This window comes from Crotalus tigris, unplaced genomic scaffold (assembly GCF_016545835.1).
Source record: "Crotalus tigris isolate CLP2741 ecotype Arizona unplaced genomic scaffold, ASM1654583v1 scf7180000023864.505019, whole genome shotgun sequence".
In the NCBI taxonomy this organism is placed as follows: Eukaryota; Metazoa; Chordata; class Lepidosauria; order Squamata; family Viperidae; genus Crotalus; species Crotalus tigris.
The window spans coordinates 274605-291773 of record NW_024100235.1 but is presented as its reverse complement, the minus strand read 5'-3'; the positions used below and the strand labels follow the sequence as shown (position 1 = coordinate 291773).

The window sequence follows — 17169 nt, the reverse complement described above, 5'->3', positions numbered from 1 at the left end:
GTATTTGAGTTTCAACTTCAGGATCTGGCCTTCTAAAGAGCAGTCGGGGTTGATCTCTTCTAGGACTGACCGGTTTGAACGCCTTGCAGTCCAAGGGACTCGCAGGAGTCTTCTCCAGCACCATAGTTCAAAGGCCTCAATTCTTTTGCGCTCAGCCTTTCTTATGGTCCATCTTTCACAGCCATACATTGCAACTGGGAAAACCATGGCCTGGACTATACGCACTTTTGTTGGCAGGGTGATGTCTCTGCTTTTTAGTATGCTGTCTAGATTTGCCATAGCTTTCCTCCCCAGGAGCAAGCGTCTTTTAATTTCTTGGCTGCAGTCCCCATCTGAGGTGATCTTGGAGCCCAGGAAAATAAAATCTGTCGCTACCTCCATTTCTTCCCCATCTGTTTGCCAGGAATTGAGAAGGCCGGATGCCATGATTTTATATGTTTGTCTTAGACATGATAATTACTTTGGTTGAGGTTTAAATATTATTCAACGGGCTGAAATGTTTCTTTATTTTTTATTCTGTTTATATAGAAAACTATTTTGTAATAGAAGAAGAACTAGAGAGATTTCTGATAAGAGAAGAAAGGATATTAACCAATGATTTATTAAATTAAGAAATGGAATATATATGAAAATATTAGAATGTCATTGATGGAATAGTATGTATGTTATAGAAATTTTATTAATATATTTATTTAAGATGAATTGGAATACGTTAACCGAAATCAGTAAAGTTTAAATCAGGATGATGATCGTTTGGACTGACTGAATTTTATGAAGAAATAGATTAAACTATATTCCTTATATCATGAGAGGGAAGTAGAGAGGGAAATTTTTAATGCATTAACTCCAGTTATATATGTATGACTTTGTTTTTAGATGACTAACTTCCCCTTCACCACGGTGTTTTCCTGAACACTCTGATGTAAAAATTAAAAAACCAATAAAATTTGTTTAAAAAAAATGTAACTATGGATATAGCAAGTGGCTGTACATGAACCAGCTTATTGGGGCTTGGAAACTAAGCAGGGAACATGAATGAAAAACTATCAAGAAATACTACGTTGTAGATGGTAGAATGAAATGGAAATTTGAGACCTGACCTGACCTTGACTTGACTTAACTTCTATATCTATCTATCTATCTATCTATCTATCTATCTATCTATCTATCTATCTATCTATCTATCTATCTATCTATCTAGTATTCCTTGACTAGATGGGATATTTTTGCAATCTCTTAATTGTGGCAAAGGAAACTAAGCAGGGAACATGAATGAAAAACTATCAAGAAATACTACGTTGTAGATGGTAGAATGAAATGGAAATTTGAGACCTGACCTGACCTTGACTTGACTTAACTTCTATATCTATCTATCTATCTATCTATCTATCTATCTATCTATCTATCTATCTATCTATCTATCTATCTATCTATCTAGTATTCCTTGACTAGATGGGATATTTTTGCAATCTCTTAATTGTGGCAAAGGGTACCTGTTAAACTGGGATTGTTACTAATAATGACAAAAGGTTTTCACTGACAAAATAACAAAAGTGTTTTCTGATTTTCCAATAGAGAAATGGAGATTGTATAAACTTTCCATCCCAAAACGCTTATCCATGCTTCATTTAATCATCGCATATTCGGTTATTCTAATGTTCTGTATTTTCATTAGATCCTAACCATTTCCCTGCCCTCATTAGTACAATTCTGAATTGATTACTTGAAGAAGACTCGCTTCATTTCTCTCTTCATTTTCCTCTACATACATTCCCATATTATGTTCTGAACATTAAGGAAAGTTGGGTTCTCATTTTTTATATGTGCTGGGCAGTTGGTGTACTTAACTTAAACAAAAGCCATACCTTGAACGTGTCTGATACTAGCATAAAATAACATTAGCAACTTTGAAGGGCTCAAGTACATCTGAATGTCTCCATATCTATATAGTTTTTTTTTCTAAATTTGCAGCCTCCGCACTTGGTTTAATTACATATATCCTTATTTTTAAATCTCAAAGAGATTTGATTGCAGATCTTCATCTTACGTAGTTTGGATCTGACCTTCAGTTTTTTTCTTCCTAGTTGTATTGCAAATTTTCCTTCTTCCCCTTTTTTTTCTAGTGGGGGAAAGAAGCTGTTATTTTTCTTCCATGCCTATCGTGTGTTCAGTTCTTAATAATAATTCCACTTTTCTTGTTGTTTTACCTTTTCACTCTCCCAGGAGTATTTGCATTTGGTCTTTTTGCTACCAACATATTTGTAAATGCTGGCCAGGTAGTGACTGGAAACTTGGCACCCTATTTCTTGACTGTCTGTAAACCCAACTACACTGGGAGTGACTGCCGAGTTCATCACCAGTTTGTTAACAATGGGAATATCTGCACCGGTGACCAAGATGTGATTGAGAAAGCGAGGAGATCTTTTCCATCCAAACATGCTGCTTTAAGCATATATTCAGCCTTATATGCTACAGTAAGTACATAAAGAGATTCTGCTTTTATCTGTCCTTCATTTATCATTTCTGATTGCTTTAACGTCCTCTCATTTCTCTATAAAGATTTAAATGCAGAATCCCAGAGATCCGCCATGGCAGGCTTGCTGGGCTGTACCGTATCACAATCAAATACACAGGTCGTCTCGACATACAACGGTTTGTTTAGTAATGGTTCAAAGTTACAATGGCACCAAAAAAAGGTGACTAATGGCCATTTTTCACACTTGCAGCATCCCTCTGGGGGATGGGGTCACATGCTCAAAATTCAGACGTTTGGCAGCTGGCTCATATTGTGACAGTTGCAATGTCCCAGGGTCATGAGATCCTTTCTGATCTTCTGACAAGCAAAGTTGCCGGGGAAGCTTCACAACCGTGTTACTAACTTAACACTTAACAACTGTGAACAGAAAGGTCGTACAATGAGGCAAACCTCACTTAAGAAATGTCTCCCTTAGCAACCGAAAGTTTGGGCTCAATTGTGGCCGTAAGTCAAGGACTACCTGTAAGCATTGCCATCTTCTCAGTGTGATCATGTTTATTTATAGAGCAGGGGTGTCAAACTTGCTGTGTCATGTGTCGTGTCGTGACGTATTGTGACTTTTTTCCCCTTGCCGGAGCTGGGGTGGTCCTGGCTTCTGCGTGACGCATAGTTTCTAATATTCACTAAAATCACTTAGAAAAAAAAAATCTTTATAGGACATCTGGTCCAACCCCATGCTTAATGTAGGATTTCTTAAAGCATATTGGATAGATGGGTATCCAGATTCTGTTTGAAAATCTCCTGTGAAAATGATAATACCATTGTATTTAAGAGTGTCAACCAGTGGAATAGATTGCCTATATGTTATGATATAATCTATTCCATTGGTTGACAGCTGTTAAATCAAAAGTTTCGTAATATCTAAACTAAATCCCAGTAGTAACCCAGTAGTTGTGGTTCTGAGGGATCACAGAATACCTTCACTCCTTTCTGTACATATTAACCCTTTAAAAATCTGAAGGCTGCTGTCATCATTTCCATCCCGGTCTTCTATTCTGCAAGCTAAGCATATTCCTTGAATCACAAAGGTACTTTTTCAAAAGGCAACTGGATTTTGTTTTTCCTTCCATTCCTTTCTTACTCCAAGGAAAAACGAAGTCCAGTTACCTTTTGAAAAAGCATCTTTGGGACAACCATGAGCTGGATGACTGAGAATCTCCCTAGACATTCCTTGAATCATTTTTTCACTGGAATTGGTTTCCAGTCCCCTACCCAGGTATCTTAGTAGCCAGCCCTCCTCTGATCTTACACTCCTGTTTAGACTGTGGGGCCCAGAACTGAATGCAGTATTCCAAGAAAGAATTAGACCAAGACAGAATAATGCTTTCCTGGGGTCTGTACTTCTTGCTGCTGTTAATGCATCTTAAAATAGTGTTTTAGTAGCTGTATAACACTGTTCACTTACTCATTTTCAGCTTGTGATCTGATAGAGCACCCAGATCATTTCTACTTGTATTACTGCCAAACCAGGTCTTCTCTTTTATTTTATAACCACAGATAAGGATTTTACATTTTTTTTCTCCTGTTCAAATCCATCCTATTTATTTTGGCCTAGGTTCACACCTGCCTAGAGGCCCATGTTTTGTAATCCTTTCTTTAACTTCTGAAGTTTTAGCCTCCCCTCATTGCTAGTAGGAAGCCCCTTATGGACTTTCTGAAGAAAACAGAAAAAAAAATAAGCTTATGACTTACAGTTTTGATTATTAGATTGGATAAATTATAGAAAGAAGAGTCACAATGTAACTTTAGAGAAAGAGGTAAATCTACTGTTGTACTTAGAACTGCTATAAAGAAGATCAGAAGCCATTTCTTTCTATCTTTTTTCTGTACTTTCTATTTTTCTTCTCCCTTTTTTCCTTACTGCACTTTAGCTTTGTTTCATTTCTTCCTTTTTTCCTCCTTACTCTATTTAGTTTGTATTAATTTTTATTTTTGTTTTTTAAACCCTTCAATAATATATTAAAAAATAATAAATTGTTAGCTACTCCTTCTAGTTAGGTGTCACCTGAAAATTTACCAATTTTTGTCTCAACCAATTATCTAGGTTATTTATAAAAATGGTCAATGGGGCCCTTAGCTCTCCAAACTAATGTGGTTATTAATGAAGTCATTTAGTACTTAGAATACTTTCTGAGGGCAGTGATTTAGCCAATTAGGAGTTCATTACTGAATATATCATGAAGGATTCCATCAAATACTTTGCTGAGGTCAAGATACATTCTTGTCCAGGGCACATCCCCAATCTATTAAAACAAGTAACCGTTTCAAAAAAAAGGAGAAAATGGCAATTTTGCATCATTTGTTTTGGACAAATACATACTGGCTCTTGGTGGTTGTTAATCAAGTGATCATAGTCTCATTTGCAGTTGGAGCATGAATTACAATGAAGCTGCTTTTTAATATTCTTAAGCTTGAAGGTCTGTAATTTCTCTCTTTTCAAGAAAGGGACAGCGTTTGTTCCCATTTTCTGGATTCACCAGATCTTCAGGAATTCTCAAAGATACTCCCCTTTAGTGAATTTGCAATCTGCAAGTTCCATCAATATTCAGAATGAGTACAATTTATCTGGCCCTGGAGACTTGAAGTCATTTAAATTAGCCACATATTTTTAACCTGGTTCTTGTCTGTCCCAAACTGAAGCTCCTGTCTTCCACTAGTGTCACAGTGATAACCAGTTAGGTCTTAATTGCCATCCTGTGAGAAGATAAATGTAAACTATGAATTAAAGATATTCTGCCTTCTTACCACCAGCCATTATTGATTTACTGCTTACACATCCGAGCAGATCTACAGCCATTTTATTTGTTGCTGACACACTTGAGTAGTAGTAGTAGTTGTAGTAGTAGTTGTTGTTGTTCTAGGCTTTTTTTACAAAGCCCAACTTATTCTGAGTATTAGCCTTTCTATAGGAATACAATTTCTATAGTTTTTGGCTATTGCCTTATATCCTTCTTTGGTTATACACAGTCCCTCTTTTATTTCTTGTATCTATTTTTCTTAGCCTTTTAGAAAATTCTGTAGTTATCAATACTGCCTTGATAAATGTCATTTTTTGCTTGCAATTGTGCCTATAGCACAAGTAGTCCTCGGTTCACAACTGGTCACTTAGCAACCATTCAAAGTTACGATAGACTCCTTAAAAGGTTTGCAAGACCTGATTCTGAAGTTCGCATGCACCCCTCCCCCATGGTCATGTGATTGCATTTCACGCACTTAGCAACCAGCCCATAGTTATAACTGCTTACAGCATCCGGCAATGATGTGACCATGATTTATGACTCTTTTTTTTTTTGCCAAAACTCAGTATTTATTTTTGGTTTTTAGCAAAAAACACCTTATAGTGAACAGTGGGTACACTAAATGACAATGGTATTCACTTAATAAATACCTGAAAAAAGCTTGTAAAATCAGGTTGGTCATATGGGTAACCCCCTTAAGAGAGGGGTCCCCAGCCCCTGGGCTTCGGCCCATTTGGAACTGGGCTGTGTGAGTGGCGAGCAAGTGTGCACACGAAGCTTCATTGGCATGAGCAGTGGGCACACATGTATGACGCTTGCGCAAATGGAGCTCCGTGTGTGCATGTATGCACACCTGCCACTCACACAGAACCTTCCCCTCTTCTCCCTTCTTGTCAGCCAAGCCGGAAAGGTTGGGGAGCGCTGCCTTAAAACCATCATGAATTACGACCCTAATAGGCAGGCTGCATTAAACTCATAAATCAAAGACTACCTATATCTCGTTTGTAGGATTTCTCAGTCTCCTGAGACACTGCCCTCTTCAAGATGCCAGGCCATTTGATCTGAACTACTTTCTGCCTGAATTCACCAGAGTCCTCTCTTCTGAACTTCATTGTACATGTCTAAAGCTTTTCTATTCCTCTTCCCCTTAAACTCACAAAAAAGGATAGATAACATGTCACTTTCTCCCAAAGTTTTAGTCTCTTTTACTTCTTCAAATAATCCATCCCTGCTAATAAGAATTAGGTCTAGAATAGCATACCCTCTTCATTATTTTTCATTAACTGTTTTTTTATTCAAACATTAGAATACACGCCAAAAAAAGGATAAAAAAGAAAATACAAAAACGAAACAAAACTAATGTCATGGTTCCAATAGATGGAACCAGTTAAAAGAACTCCAAAGTAAGGATTTCTTCCTTAAAGAACATTTTATTAGGAAACAAAGTATGGGCACTTACATAGTTGAACCCAAGAATGAGATTCCCTCCTCCCAGATACAAAGTAACAAATTGCAATTCCCACCCCACAAGAGCTGTCTCCAATTAGCACAAAACTCGGGCTTTCCTCTCTAGCCTCCAAGCCTGCCACAACCTTATCGGAACGTGTCCTTGAGTTCCCCACTTCTCCCTTGTTATGGCTAGCTAAACCTTCAGGCACTTACCCCAACTCCCCCTTCTACATCTGAACTCTAAAAGACTAAAAAGGCACATTTAAAGCAAGAGTAAAAATGGATGTCGTCAGAGCGACGACATTGTCACAGCGTTGGCAACTAGACAAAACAAAAGAAGAAATTATATGTGCATAAAAAGAAAAAAAACATATACATTGTCTCCCCTAATTGAATAATATATTTCAAAAATAATAATTTCCTCCTCTTTCAAAACAGGCACACAGTTTATGAACTTCTACAACTCTGTTTACCCAGCCCATTTGATCTGACATCTATCTATCTATCTATCTATCTATCTATCTATCTATCTATCTATCTATCTATCTATCTATCTATCTGTCTATCTGTCTATCTGTCTATCTGTCTATCTGTCTATCTGTCTATCTGTCTATCTGTCTTTCTGTCTGTCTGTCTGTCTGTCTGTCTGTCTATCTGCATAGTTAACAGGTAAAACCAACAGCAGAGTTAAACTTCAAAGCCCTTTGTTAACAGCCAACACTCCTGAAAATCCACAATGGCTTCTAATCTACCATGAGCCAAACAATAGTCTGGTCCATCCAGGATCAAATGTCGTTGATTGATTCTTAATAAAAAGGCTTTTTTCTTAAAATTTTAACGGGGGTCTTTTTCCAACACTTAGTATAACTCTTTGTTATTTCATCCATCCTCTGACAAATGTAGAGTTAAACTTGTGCCAAATGTAAGGATGGGCAAAATCACCCATTGTTACTGTCCTGTGTTTCTTTGAAAATTTTGTTTTCTGATCGAGAAGACCCTATCTATATCTTCTGCCTGTCTACACCAATCCCACAATGATATCTCTTTTGTTTTTCTCTTCTTTTATTCTTACCCAATTGCTCTCAACAGGATTTCTGTGCTCCTATTTGTGCATTTCTGTACAGGCATCTGCTTTCTTTACATAGAGTGCAACACTCCGTTCCTTCCTGTTGAGTCTCTTCCTTCTGTATAAGCTGTAATCTTCCAGGGCTGTGTTCCACTTATGCATGTCATCCCATCAAATGACAGTGATGCCTCTTGCATCAAATTTGTCCCCCTCTATTAGGATATCACATTCCGTCTGTTTGATTCCCTTATTCTTTGCTTTGTTGTAGAAACATATAAGATTCAGTGGCATACTGCCTTTGAATATTGCATCTGGCTGCCATTGCAAAAAGCTTTTGATAAATCCATGCTATACAAATGTGATTCTTTGGGGAAACAAATAGGTCCAAACGATTGGTTGTTGTTCAGCTTGTGTCTTGTAGTGCTATAAATTTATTTGGCTGTTTAACATTTATTTGAGCTGTGTTGCTTAGTTTCCCCGGGCATTGTTAGCAATAACACAAGCAAGAGTTTCATGACAAACTGAACCATAGGTTATAACTTGTTAAATCACACTTTTGTGCCCTGTGTATTTGCTGGTTCCTCCCGAGAGTACCAGTTCCTCCTAATAGTTAAATTCATCTGGCTGCTCAATTGTGCAGAATTCATTTCTATGTTTCTTGAGTTTAATTCGTTTCTTCGCCAAGCATTTCTGAGTTCACAAACCTCACTGCCCTTCCTTCACCTTCATATATTGACTTCCCAAGGAGCCTTTTTTTTCTTATCTCCTTTTTCATTCATCCTTTTTGATACATTTTGCAAAAAATCTCAATAACTGTTGGGTGGCAGTAAATCAAGGTAGTCCTTGATTTACAACCATCCATTTACTGCCTGTCACAATATTACAGAGTAGCATTGGAAAAAGCGACTTACAACCGATCCTCAAATTTATAGCTCTTAACAGCATCCTCACAGTGACGTGATCAAATTTGGGTACTTGGCAACTGGCTTGTGTTTATGATGGTTGCAGCATATCTTGGGTCATCTGATTGCCACTTGTGATCTTCCCAGCCAGCTTCCAACAAATGAAGTCAATGGGGGAAACCAGATTGACTTAACGACCACATGTGATTCATTTAGCAACTGCAGCGATTTGCTTAACAACTGTCACAAAAAGTAAAATTGGACATGACTTTAGTTAACAACCACCTTGCTTAGCCACAGAAATTCTGATCCCAATTGTGGTTATAAGTTGAGACTACCTATAAAAAGTTAATGGTGTTTTGTATTTTTTTTCTGCTGTCTAATTAGTCATCTGGATTGTTGCAGCTAGCTTGGTACATAATAATAGTAGTAGTAGTAGTAGTAGTAATAATAATAATAATAATAATAATAATAATAATAATAATAATAATAATAATAATAAGAAGAAGAAGAAGAAGAAGAAGAAGAAGAAGAAGATTGGAAGGGACCTTGGAGGTCATCTAGTCCAACCCCCTGCTCAGGCAGGAAACCCTATACCATTTCAGACAAATGGCTGTCCAGTCTGTTCTTAAAAACTTCCAGTGTTGGAGCATTCATCGCTTCTGGAGACAGGTTGTGGTTAATTGATCTAACTGTCAGAAAGTTTCTCCTTAGTTCTAGGTTGCTTCTCTCCTTGATTAGTTTCCATCCGTTGCTTCTTGTCCTGCCTTCAGGCGCTTTGGGGAATAGCTTGACACCCTCTTCTTTGTGGCAGCCCCTGAGATATTGGAACACTGCTATCATGTCCCCCCTCGTCCTTCTCTTCATTAAACTAGACATACCCAGTTCTAGCAACCATCATCTTAATCATCATCTCCCCAAGGAAAAAAATAATTTACATGATGCAGAAAGAGCAATTGGCATAGCTGGAACAGCAACGATGTGTGTGCAGACTAAGATTTTCATGGGACTATAAGGAACATAAAACTGCTCCAGCAGAGTAGGAGAGTAAAAACATTCTTATCTCATTTTGCATTCTGACTCCCCCGTTGAGTCATTTAATTTGTTTCTCAGAGGAAAGGCAAGAACATTAACGGAGAGGGGAGGGGAGTGAGAAAAACTAATATAAATAGGAGTATCCCTTTTTCTAACCTTTTTCACTCTCATTGTGAAGGTGATGAAAAGAGATTACTTGAAAAAGGCCATTGTTTTTAAATATTTCAAACTGTTCACGGTAAAGAAAATATTGATACATAGCTCACCAAAGCTGTGAACTATCTTTTACTGAGCACTACCTGCCATCCGTGATTCTATTTTGTGATTCGGTGTTTGTGTGTGTATTGTGAGTGTGAGTGTGAGAGAAACAGGGAGACTGACTGCTGTGCTTACTCAGCCTTGAAATGTGGAAATGTATAATTAACGGAAGGGGGGGGGGGCATTTGAGAAGTAATTACTGTTACTATCCCCTCCAGAGAAATGTACACGCCCAATAAAATCACTTTGCTTACAGAATTATCTGTTACCTAACAGAGGGTGAAAGTGTGTATTTCTAAACTGCTGAATGTATGCATTACAGACTAGTTCCTTTCCTGAAATCAGTATGAATTTTATTTTAAAATACATAACCTAGTTTATATGTACCTTGGGTGTTCATGGATTGGCTGTAGTAAGCAAAGCAAAGTAACGGTTTTCATGTACATTTTTTATTTTGAAGAAGCTCTGAATTCTACACAGTGGTAAACGTAGAACATAGAATATAGTTTGGAAGGGACATTGGAGGTCTTCTAGTCCAACCCATTGCTTCAGCAGGAGACCCTTGCCATTTCAGATAAATGGTTGTCCAGTCTCTTTGTGAAAGCCTCAGTGATGAAGCACCCACAACTTCTGAAGGCAAGCTATTCCCTTGGTTTATTGATCTTCCCATTAGAAAATTTCTCCTTCGCTCTAGGTTGCTTCTCTCCTTGGTTAGTTTTCATCCATTGTTTCTCCTCTTACCTTTGGTGTTTTTTGAAAATGGTTTGACTCCCCTCGTCTTTTTCGGAGCCTCTCAAATATTGGAACACTATCATGTTCCCTTTGTTCTTTTCATTAGACTAGACATACCCAATTCCTGTAACCATTCTTCGTATGTTTTAGCCTGCAGCCCCCTAATCATTCTTGTTGCTCTTCTCTGCACTCTTTCCAGAGTCTCAACATCTTTTTTATATTGGAGCGACGAGAACTGGATACAGAATTCCAAGTGTGGTCTTACTAAGGCTTTGTAAAGCGGCACTAACTTCATGTGATCTTGATTCTATCCCTCTGTCAATGCAGCCTAGGATTACATTGGCAATTTTGGCTGCTGCCACATATTGTTGGGTCATATTTAAGTGATCATCCACTAGGACTTCAAGATCCCTCTCACAGTTACTGGCATTAAACCAAATTTCACCTAGTCCAGTGGTGGCGAACCTATGGCACGTGTGCCAGAGGTGGCACTCAGAGACCTCTCTGTGGGCATGTGCACTGTCTCCCCAGCCCCACCTCCCCCCACGGCCCACTCCTCACCAGCAGTCCCCTGGAGGAGAGTCACCCCCGGGTGCGGGCCACGCGGAGTAAGGCAGCCAAGGACATGGCAGCTGGGCAGAGGGGACAAGACTCCGCCCTCGTGCCCCGTCGCGTGCAGATGATGCTGCGGGGCATGGAGTGGGGCAGGGGGGCGGGGGCGGTTTTGGGGCAGTGGATCTCTAAAAGGTCTGCCATCACTGACCTAGTCTATACCTATACAGTTGTTTTTTCTTGCCTAAGTGTAAAACCTTACTTTTATCTACGTTGAGTTTCATTTTGTTAGATGGGGCCCAATGTTCAAGTCTGTCAAGATCTTTTTGGATCTTGAGTTTGTCTTCTAGGATGCTTATAATTGTAAAAACTATAATGGTAAAAATGCAGAACAGATTTTCCTATGCTGAATTTGTACGTAATTATATGTTTATTTAGCACAGTTGATTCACCTTTTTGCTCATATTTCTCAAGATATTTGAATAGGAATGTGATTCCATGATGAATTTAGCGCAACTCAGTTTTTAGTCATTACGCTAAGTCTCAGTTATATTTCTGTGAGCTCAGCCATTGGCATTTGGAAATCATGATTTAGAGCTTAGCATTTTATGGGAACCAGGCCACTGTGTTCAACAAACTACAATTATAGCAGTCCAATTAATTATATCCCCCATTTTTTTCAGTTTTATTTTTCTCAATTTGTATCCCCATGAGATTGATCTAACTTGGCCTAACCTTAGCTTACATCTCATTAATCCTTATTTGACACTTGGAAAGCATCTGATATTGGCATGATGATATTTTGGGAAGCGAGGTCTTAATGAAGCCAGGCCAGTGGTGGGATTCAGCTGGTTTGCAACACTTTGGCAGAACTGGTAGCTAATTTTTTGTTGCCTAGGTCCAGAATGGACTTCCAGAAGCAGCATTCACACAGAGAACTGGTTATTCACACATTTGAATCCCACCACTGAGCCCGGCTGTGTTTTGGAAAGCATAAATTGCTGGAGAAGTTTCTTTTGTATTTGCTGATTTAGCCCATCACTTTTATTTTAGTGCTACGGTATCTGCCTACTCATGTCACCCTTGTAATTATAATATCAAAAATTAGGGTAACTAGCTACTGATTTTTTTTTTATCACGGTTTTGCTGTTTTGCTGAAGGAATAGTTGAGAATACAAAGAAATCTTGCATCCTATAATTACACTTTCATTGTCTTTCATGGCAGTGTGCCTGTTTTTTTTTTTTAAAAAAAAAAAAACTTGCATACATTCTTCATTTTCTATCATTTATTAATTACACTAAAAATTATAATGGCAGTTTTTAAAAGCCGGAAATGGGATAAAATAGCAAAGAATATTCTTCTATTACAGTATGTGGAAGAATGAGCTGTTACTTGTTTATGCCTTTCTGTACCACATTTTGTTTTAGATAAAAAGACAGGTTTCAGCATTTATAATCATTTTCTATATCAACCTCAGGAACAGTACCTATGATTTTAGACTCTATTCAGTTTGCTAGATCTAATGTAACTATTTTAGAGACTGCAAATATTTCAAACATGACACAGATGAAGCTCTTTAGACTTTGTACAAGTGTAGTGCCTTTTGTTCCAATAACACGAGCCTGCAAAAAAGTTGTGGCTCCTTTAAGAGTCATATTATCTTTAATGAATCTACTCTTTATAGATCAATACTTTTTTTTAAACTGTTACAAAAGTTTGGAAAAAAAACACATAAGTTTTAAAGAATAGCAGTGGTATGTTATGTTTTTACTGTGCAAGATTCAAATAATTTCTTCTGAATCATTTTTGAGGCATGCTTAGCCATATTAATTTCATCTTTTAAAAAAATCCTAAGAAATCTGAACAGGGGCCAAGATTCGAAGCTTGCACCTTGCAGTAACATACCAATACAGGTAATCTTTGACTTACGACCACACTTGAGCCCCAAATTTATGTTGTTAAATGAGACATTTGTTAAGTGAATTTTGCCCCATTTTACAACCTTTCTTGCCATAGTTCTTAAGTGAATCACTGCAGTTGATAAGGTAGTAACCTGGTTGTCAAGTGAATCTGGTTTCCCCATTGACTTTGCTTGTCAGAAGGTCACAAAAGGTGATCCCATGACCTTGGGACACAGCAACGGTCGTAAGTATGAACCAGCTGCGAAGCATCTGAAATTTGATCACATGATCCTGGGGATGCTGCAAAGTTCATAACTTTGAAGAACAGCCATAAGACACATTTTTCAGTACTGTTGTAACTTTGAACGGTCACTAAATGAACTATTGTAAGTTGAGGGCTACCTGTACAAGCATACAACCCTTATAACCTGTTTTTTTTTTTTAATGTATTCTCCAACTGCACAAAGATTGTGCAATCTGTTTTAAATTGTAGTTCTCAAACCATACTGACTGGGTTTACCCAACATGCTAGGCTAAAAGCTGAGCTATGGTATTTAGGCTATGGTTTCTCTTGAAACATAGATTCTTCTTTTAAATTGTTCTAATTTTAAGTATATGCCACCCAGCGTCATTCAACAATCAGGCAGCCTCTGATATTTAGTAATTATAGCAATAGCAACAGCCCTTAGACTTATATACCGCTTCATAATGCTTTACAGCCCTCTCTAAGGGGTTTATAGAGTCAGCATATTGCCCCCAACAATCTTAATTTACCAACCTCGGAAGGATGGAAGGCAGAATCAATCTTGAGCTGGTCAGGATCAAACTCTAGGCTGTGGGCAGAGTTAGCCTGCAATACTGCATTCTAATCATTGCACCACCATGGCTCTTTATTATGACAAAAGAAGAATAAATAAAAGGTATCTTTGCTTATCGTAATGTGTGAACTCTGCTACTTAGTTAGCTTTCTCTCCAAATAAACCAATCCATATTTTGATTTTTTTTTTTTTTTGCAGTGAATGGCTGGAATGAAGCCCATTTTTGTTATATGAACCTCCATACAATATATCAATTCAGTGTCTCCAATAACATCTGTCTATGAAAGCAGAAAGATTTGGCGAAAGAAGCAACAGTCAGTTTTAGTGGTCTTTAAATGACTCTCTTGTGGCAAGATTTAATGAAAGTATTCATATAGAAATCGAATAACCAAATATTGCTTCCAAGGTTAGTTTCCCATAAAACTGAATGGAGCATCAATTCAAACTTTGTAGAGGTAATCCTCGACTTGTGACCACAGCTGAGCCCAAAATTTTTGTCGCTAAGCCAGACAGTTGTTAAGTGAATTTTGCCCCATTTTACGACCTTTCTTGCCACATTTGCTAAGTAAACCACTCCAGTGGTTAAGTGAGTTAACAAGGTTATTAAGTCAATCTGAGTTTCCCATCGACTTTGCTCGTCAGAAGGTCGCAAAAGGTGATCACATGACCGTGGGACACTGCAACCGTCATAAATATGAGTTAGCTGCTACATGTCTAAATTTTGACCATGTGACCACAAGGATACTGCAATGGTCATAAGTTTGAAAAACGGTCATGAATCACTTGTTTCAGTGCCATTGTAACTTCGAATGATCAATAATTGAACTGTTGTAAGTCAAGGAGTACCTGTATACAGATGACCACCATAACAAGTGATTGGTACTGGATTGTAGAGGAATAGGTTATGTGACTAAGGTCGACTTGTTGATATTTCAGATGTACATCACTAGCACAATCAAGACAAAGAGCAGTCGGCTTGCCAAGCCAGTATTGTGTCTGGGGACACTTTGTGCTGCCTTCCTTACAGGGCTCAACCGAGTTTCTGAGTACCGAAACCACTGTTCAGATGTCATTGCAGGCTTCATCTTGGGAAGCGCAGTAGCACTCTTCCTGGTAGGTGAATAACTTTTACTATCATTTTCGTATGGAAAATTCAGTATGCAAACTGGGCCAGCTATCTGTTCGTACAAGGCTGAAGGAAACAGAAAAGTCATTTTCAAGATCAATTTGAGGGAGCAGACAGGCTGTTTCCTGTTACTTTGAACAGAAATTGGTCAGACTTTTTTTAACAACAGTGGCCAGTCAGTGGTTCTTGGCCTCTGCTATACTTGTGGCAGACTTTGCTTCATAACATCTCTGGTTTACTTTGTACCACAACATCTGTCCCATGAAATAGCTGCTTCTCTCTCATCTCAGTCACAAGTTTGTGCACGGTTATCTAAGGTGCTGACTAGGAACTATGTGGTACGATCATGGATTGCTGTAATATAAATCCACTTTGAAAAGTTTTAGCGATTTTAGAAAGGGTGTTACTGATTCTGAGGGTCAGTAAATTGCCAACATACGCTGGATCATGGAGAAAGCTAGGGAGTTCCAGAAAAACATCTACTTCTACTTCATTGACTATGCAAAAGCCTTTGATTGTGTGGATCACAACAAATTGTGGCAAGTTCTTAAAGAGATGGGAGTACCAGACCATCTCATTTGTCTCTTGAGAAACCTATATGCGGGTCAAGAAGCAACAGTGAGAACTGGACACGGAACCACTAATTGGTTCAAAATTGGAAAAGGAGTCCGGCAAGGCTGTATACTGTCACCCTGCCTATTTAACTTATATGCAGAGCACATCATGAGAAAGGCAGGGCTAGATGAATCAAAAGTTGGAATTAAGATTGCCGGGAGAAATATCAACAACCTAAGATATGCAGATGATACCACTCTAATGGCAGAAAGTGAAGAGGAACTAAAGAGCCTCTTGATGCGGGTGAAGAAGGAGAGTGCAAAAGTTGGCTTGAAACTCAACATTAAGAAAACCAAAATCATGGCATCCGGCCCTCTCAATTCCTGGCAAACAGATGGGGAAGAAATGGAGGTAGCAACAGATTTTATTTTTCTGGACTCAAAGATCACCTCAGATGGGGACTGCAGCCAAGAAATTAAAAGACACTTGCTCCTGGGGAGGAAAGCTATGGCAAATCTAGACAGCATACTAAAAAGCAGAAACATCACCCTGCCAACAAAAGTGCGTATAGTCCAGGCCATGGTTTTCCCAGTTGCAATGTATGGCTGTGAAAGTTGGACCATAAGAAAGGCTGAGCGCCAAAGAATTGAGGCCTTTGAACTATGGTGCTGGAGAAGACTCCTGCGAGTCCCTTGGACTGCAAGGGGTTCAAACCGGTCAGTCCTAGAAGAGATCAACCCCGACTGCTCTTTAGAAGGCCAGATCCTGAAGTTGAAACTCAAATATTTTGGCCACCTAATGAGAAGGAAGGACTCACTGGAGAAGGGCCTAATGCTGGGAAATATTGAAGGCAATAGAAGAAAGGGATGACAGAGAATGAGGTGGCTGGATGAGGTCACTGAAGCAGTAGGTGTGAACTTAAATGGACTCCAGAAGATGGTAAAGGACAGGAAGATCTGGAGGAACGTTGTCCATGGGGTCACGATGGGTCGGACAAAACTTTGCAATTAACAACAACAAATACCTTTGCTAGGTGTTGTTCAGTATAAGCCAAAATTATGCAACGCACATGGAATTATTTTTAGAACATAGGAGAACTTTTTAATTCATTGCAAAGTATGAACAAGATAAAACTGGTAGCTTAGATCCATCTAAAAGAATATCATTTCAGTGATAGAAACTAAATCCATCCCACAAAATGCCTGCAAATGTGATTGCTTCAATAATCTTCTTTTCTCTTTCCAATCGCCAAGGGCATTTGTGTAGTCCATAATTTCAAGGGAGCACATGGGACACCTTCAAAATCAAAACTGGATGAGCAAAGAGGCGTGCCCTTGATGGCGTTTCCACGAGTGGAAAGTCCTTTGGAGACACTGAGTGCCCAGGTAGCATTTAACCTTCTGTTTTCAGCTTTTATCCATTTCTCTTTTCGATTAACTCTTTTTCAACAGTTTAGTTCTTTATATTGCAAATAAAAGTGGTAGTTAGTTTTCTCCTATG

General features: G+C 38.5%; 1 protein-coding gene across 6 annotated transcripts in view; it reads left to right on the top strand.

The window, feature by feature from the left end:
- Positions 1 to 17169, top strand: part of PLPPR1 (phospholipid phosphatase related 1) — a 150328-nt gene that overhangs the window by 129232 nt on the left and 3927 nt on the right. For all 6 annotated transcript variants that reach the window (XM_039322170.1, XM_039322166.1, XM_039322169.1 and 3 more), the window contains 3 exons: positions 2224 to 2474; positions 14925 to 15101; positions 16923 to 17054. In XM_039322170.1, coding sequence (XP_039178104.1) covers positions 2224 to 2474; positions 14925 to 15101; positions 16923 to 17054 — 560 coding nt within the window. The remainder of the gene's footprint in view (positions 1 to 2223; positions 2475 to 14924; positions 15102 to 16922; positions 17055 to 17169) is intronic.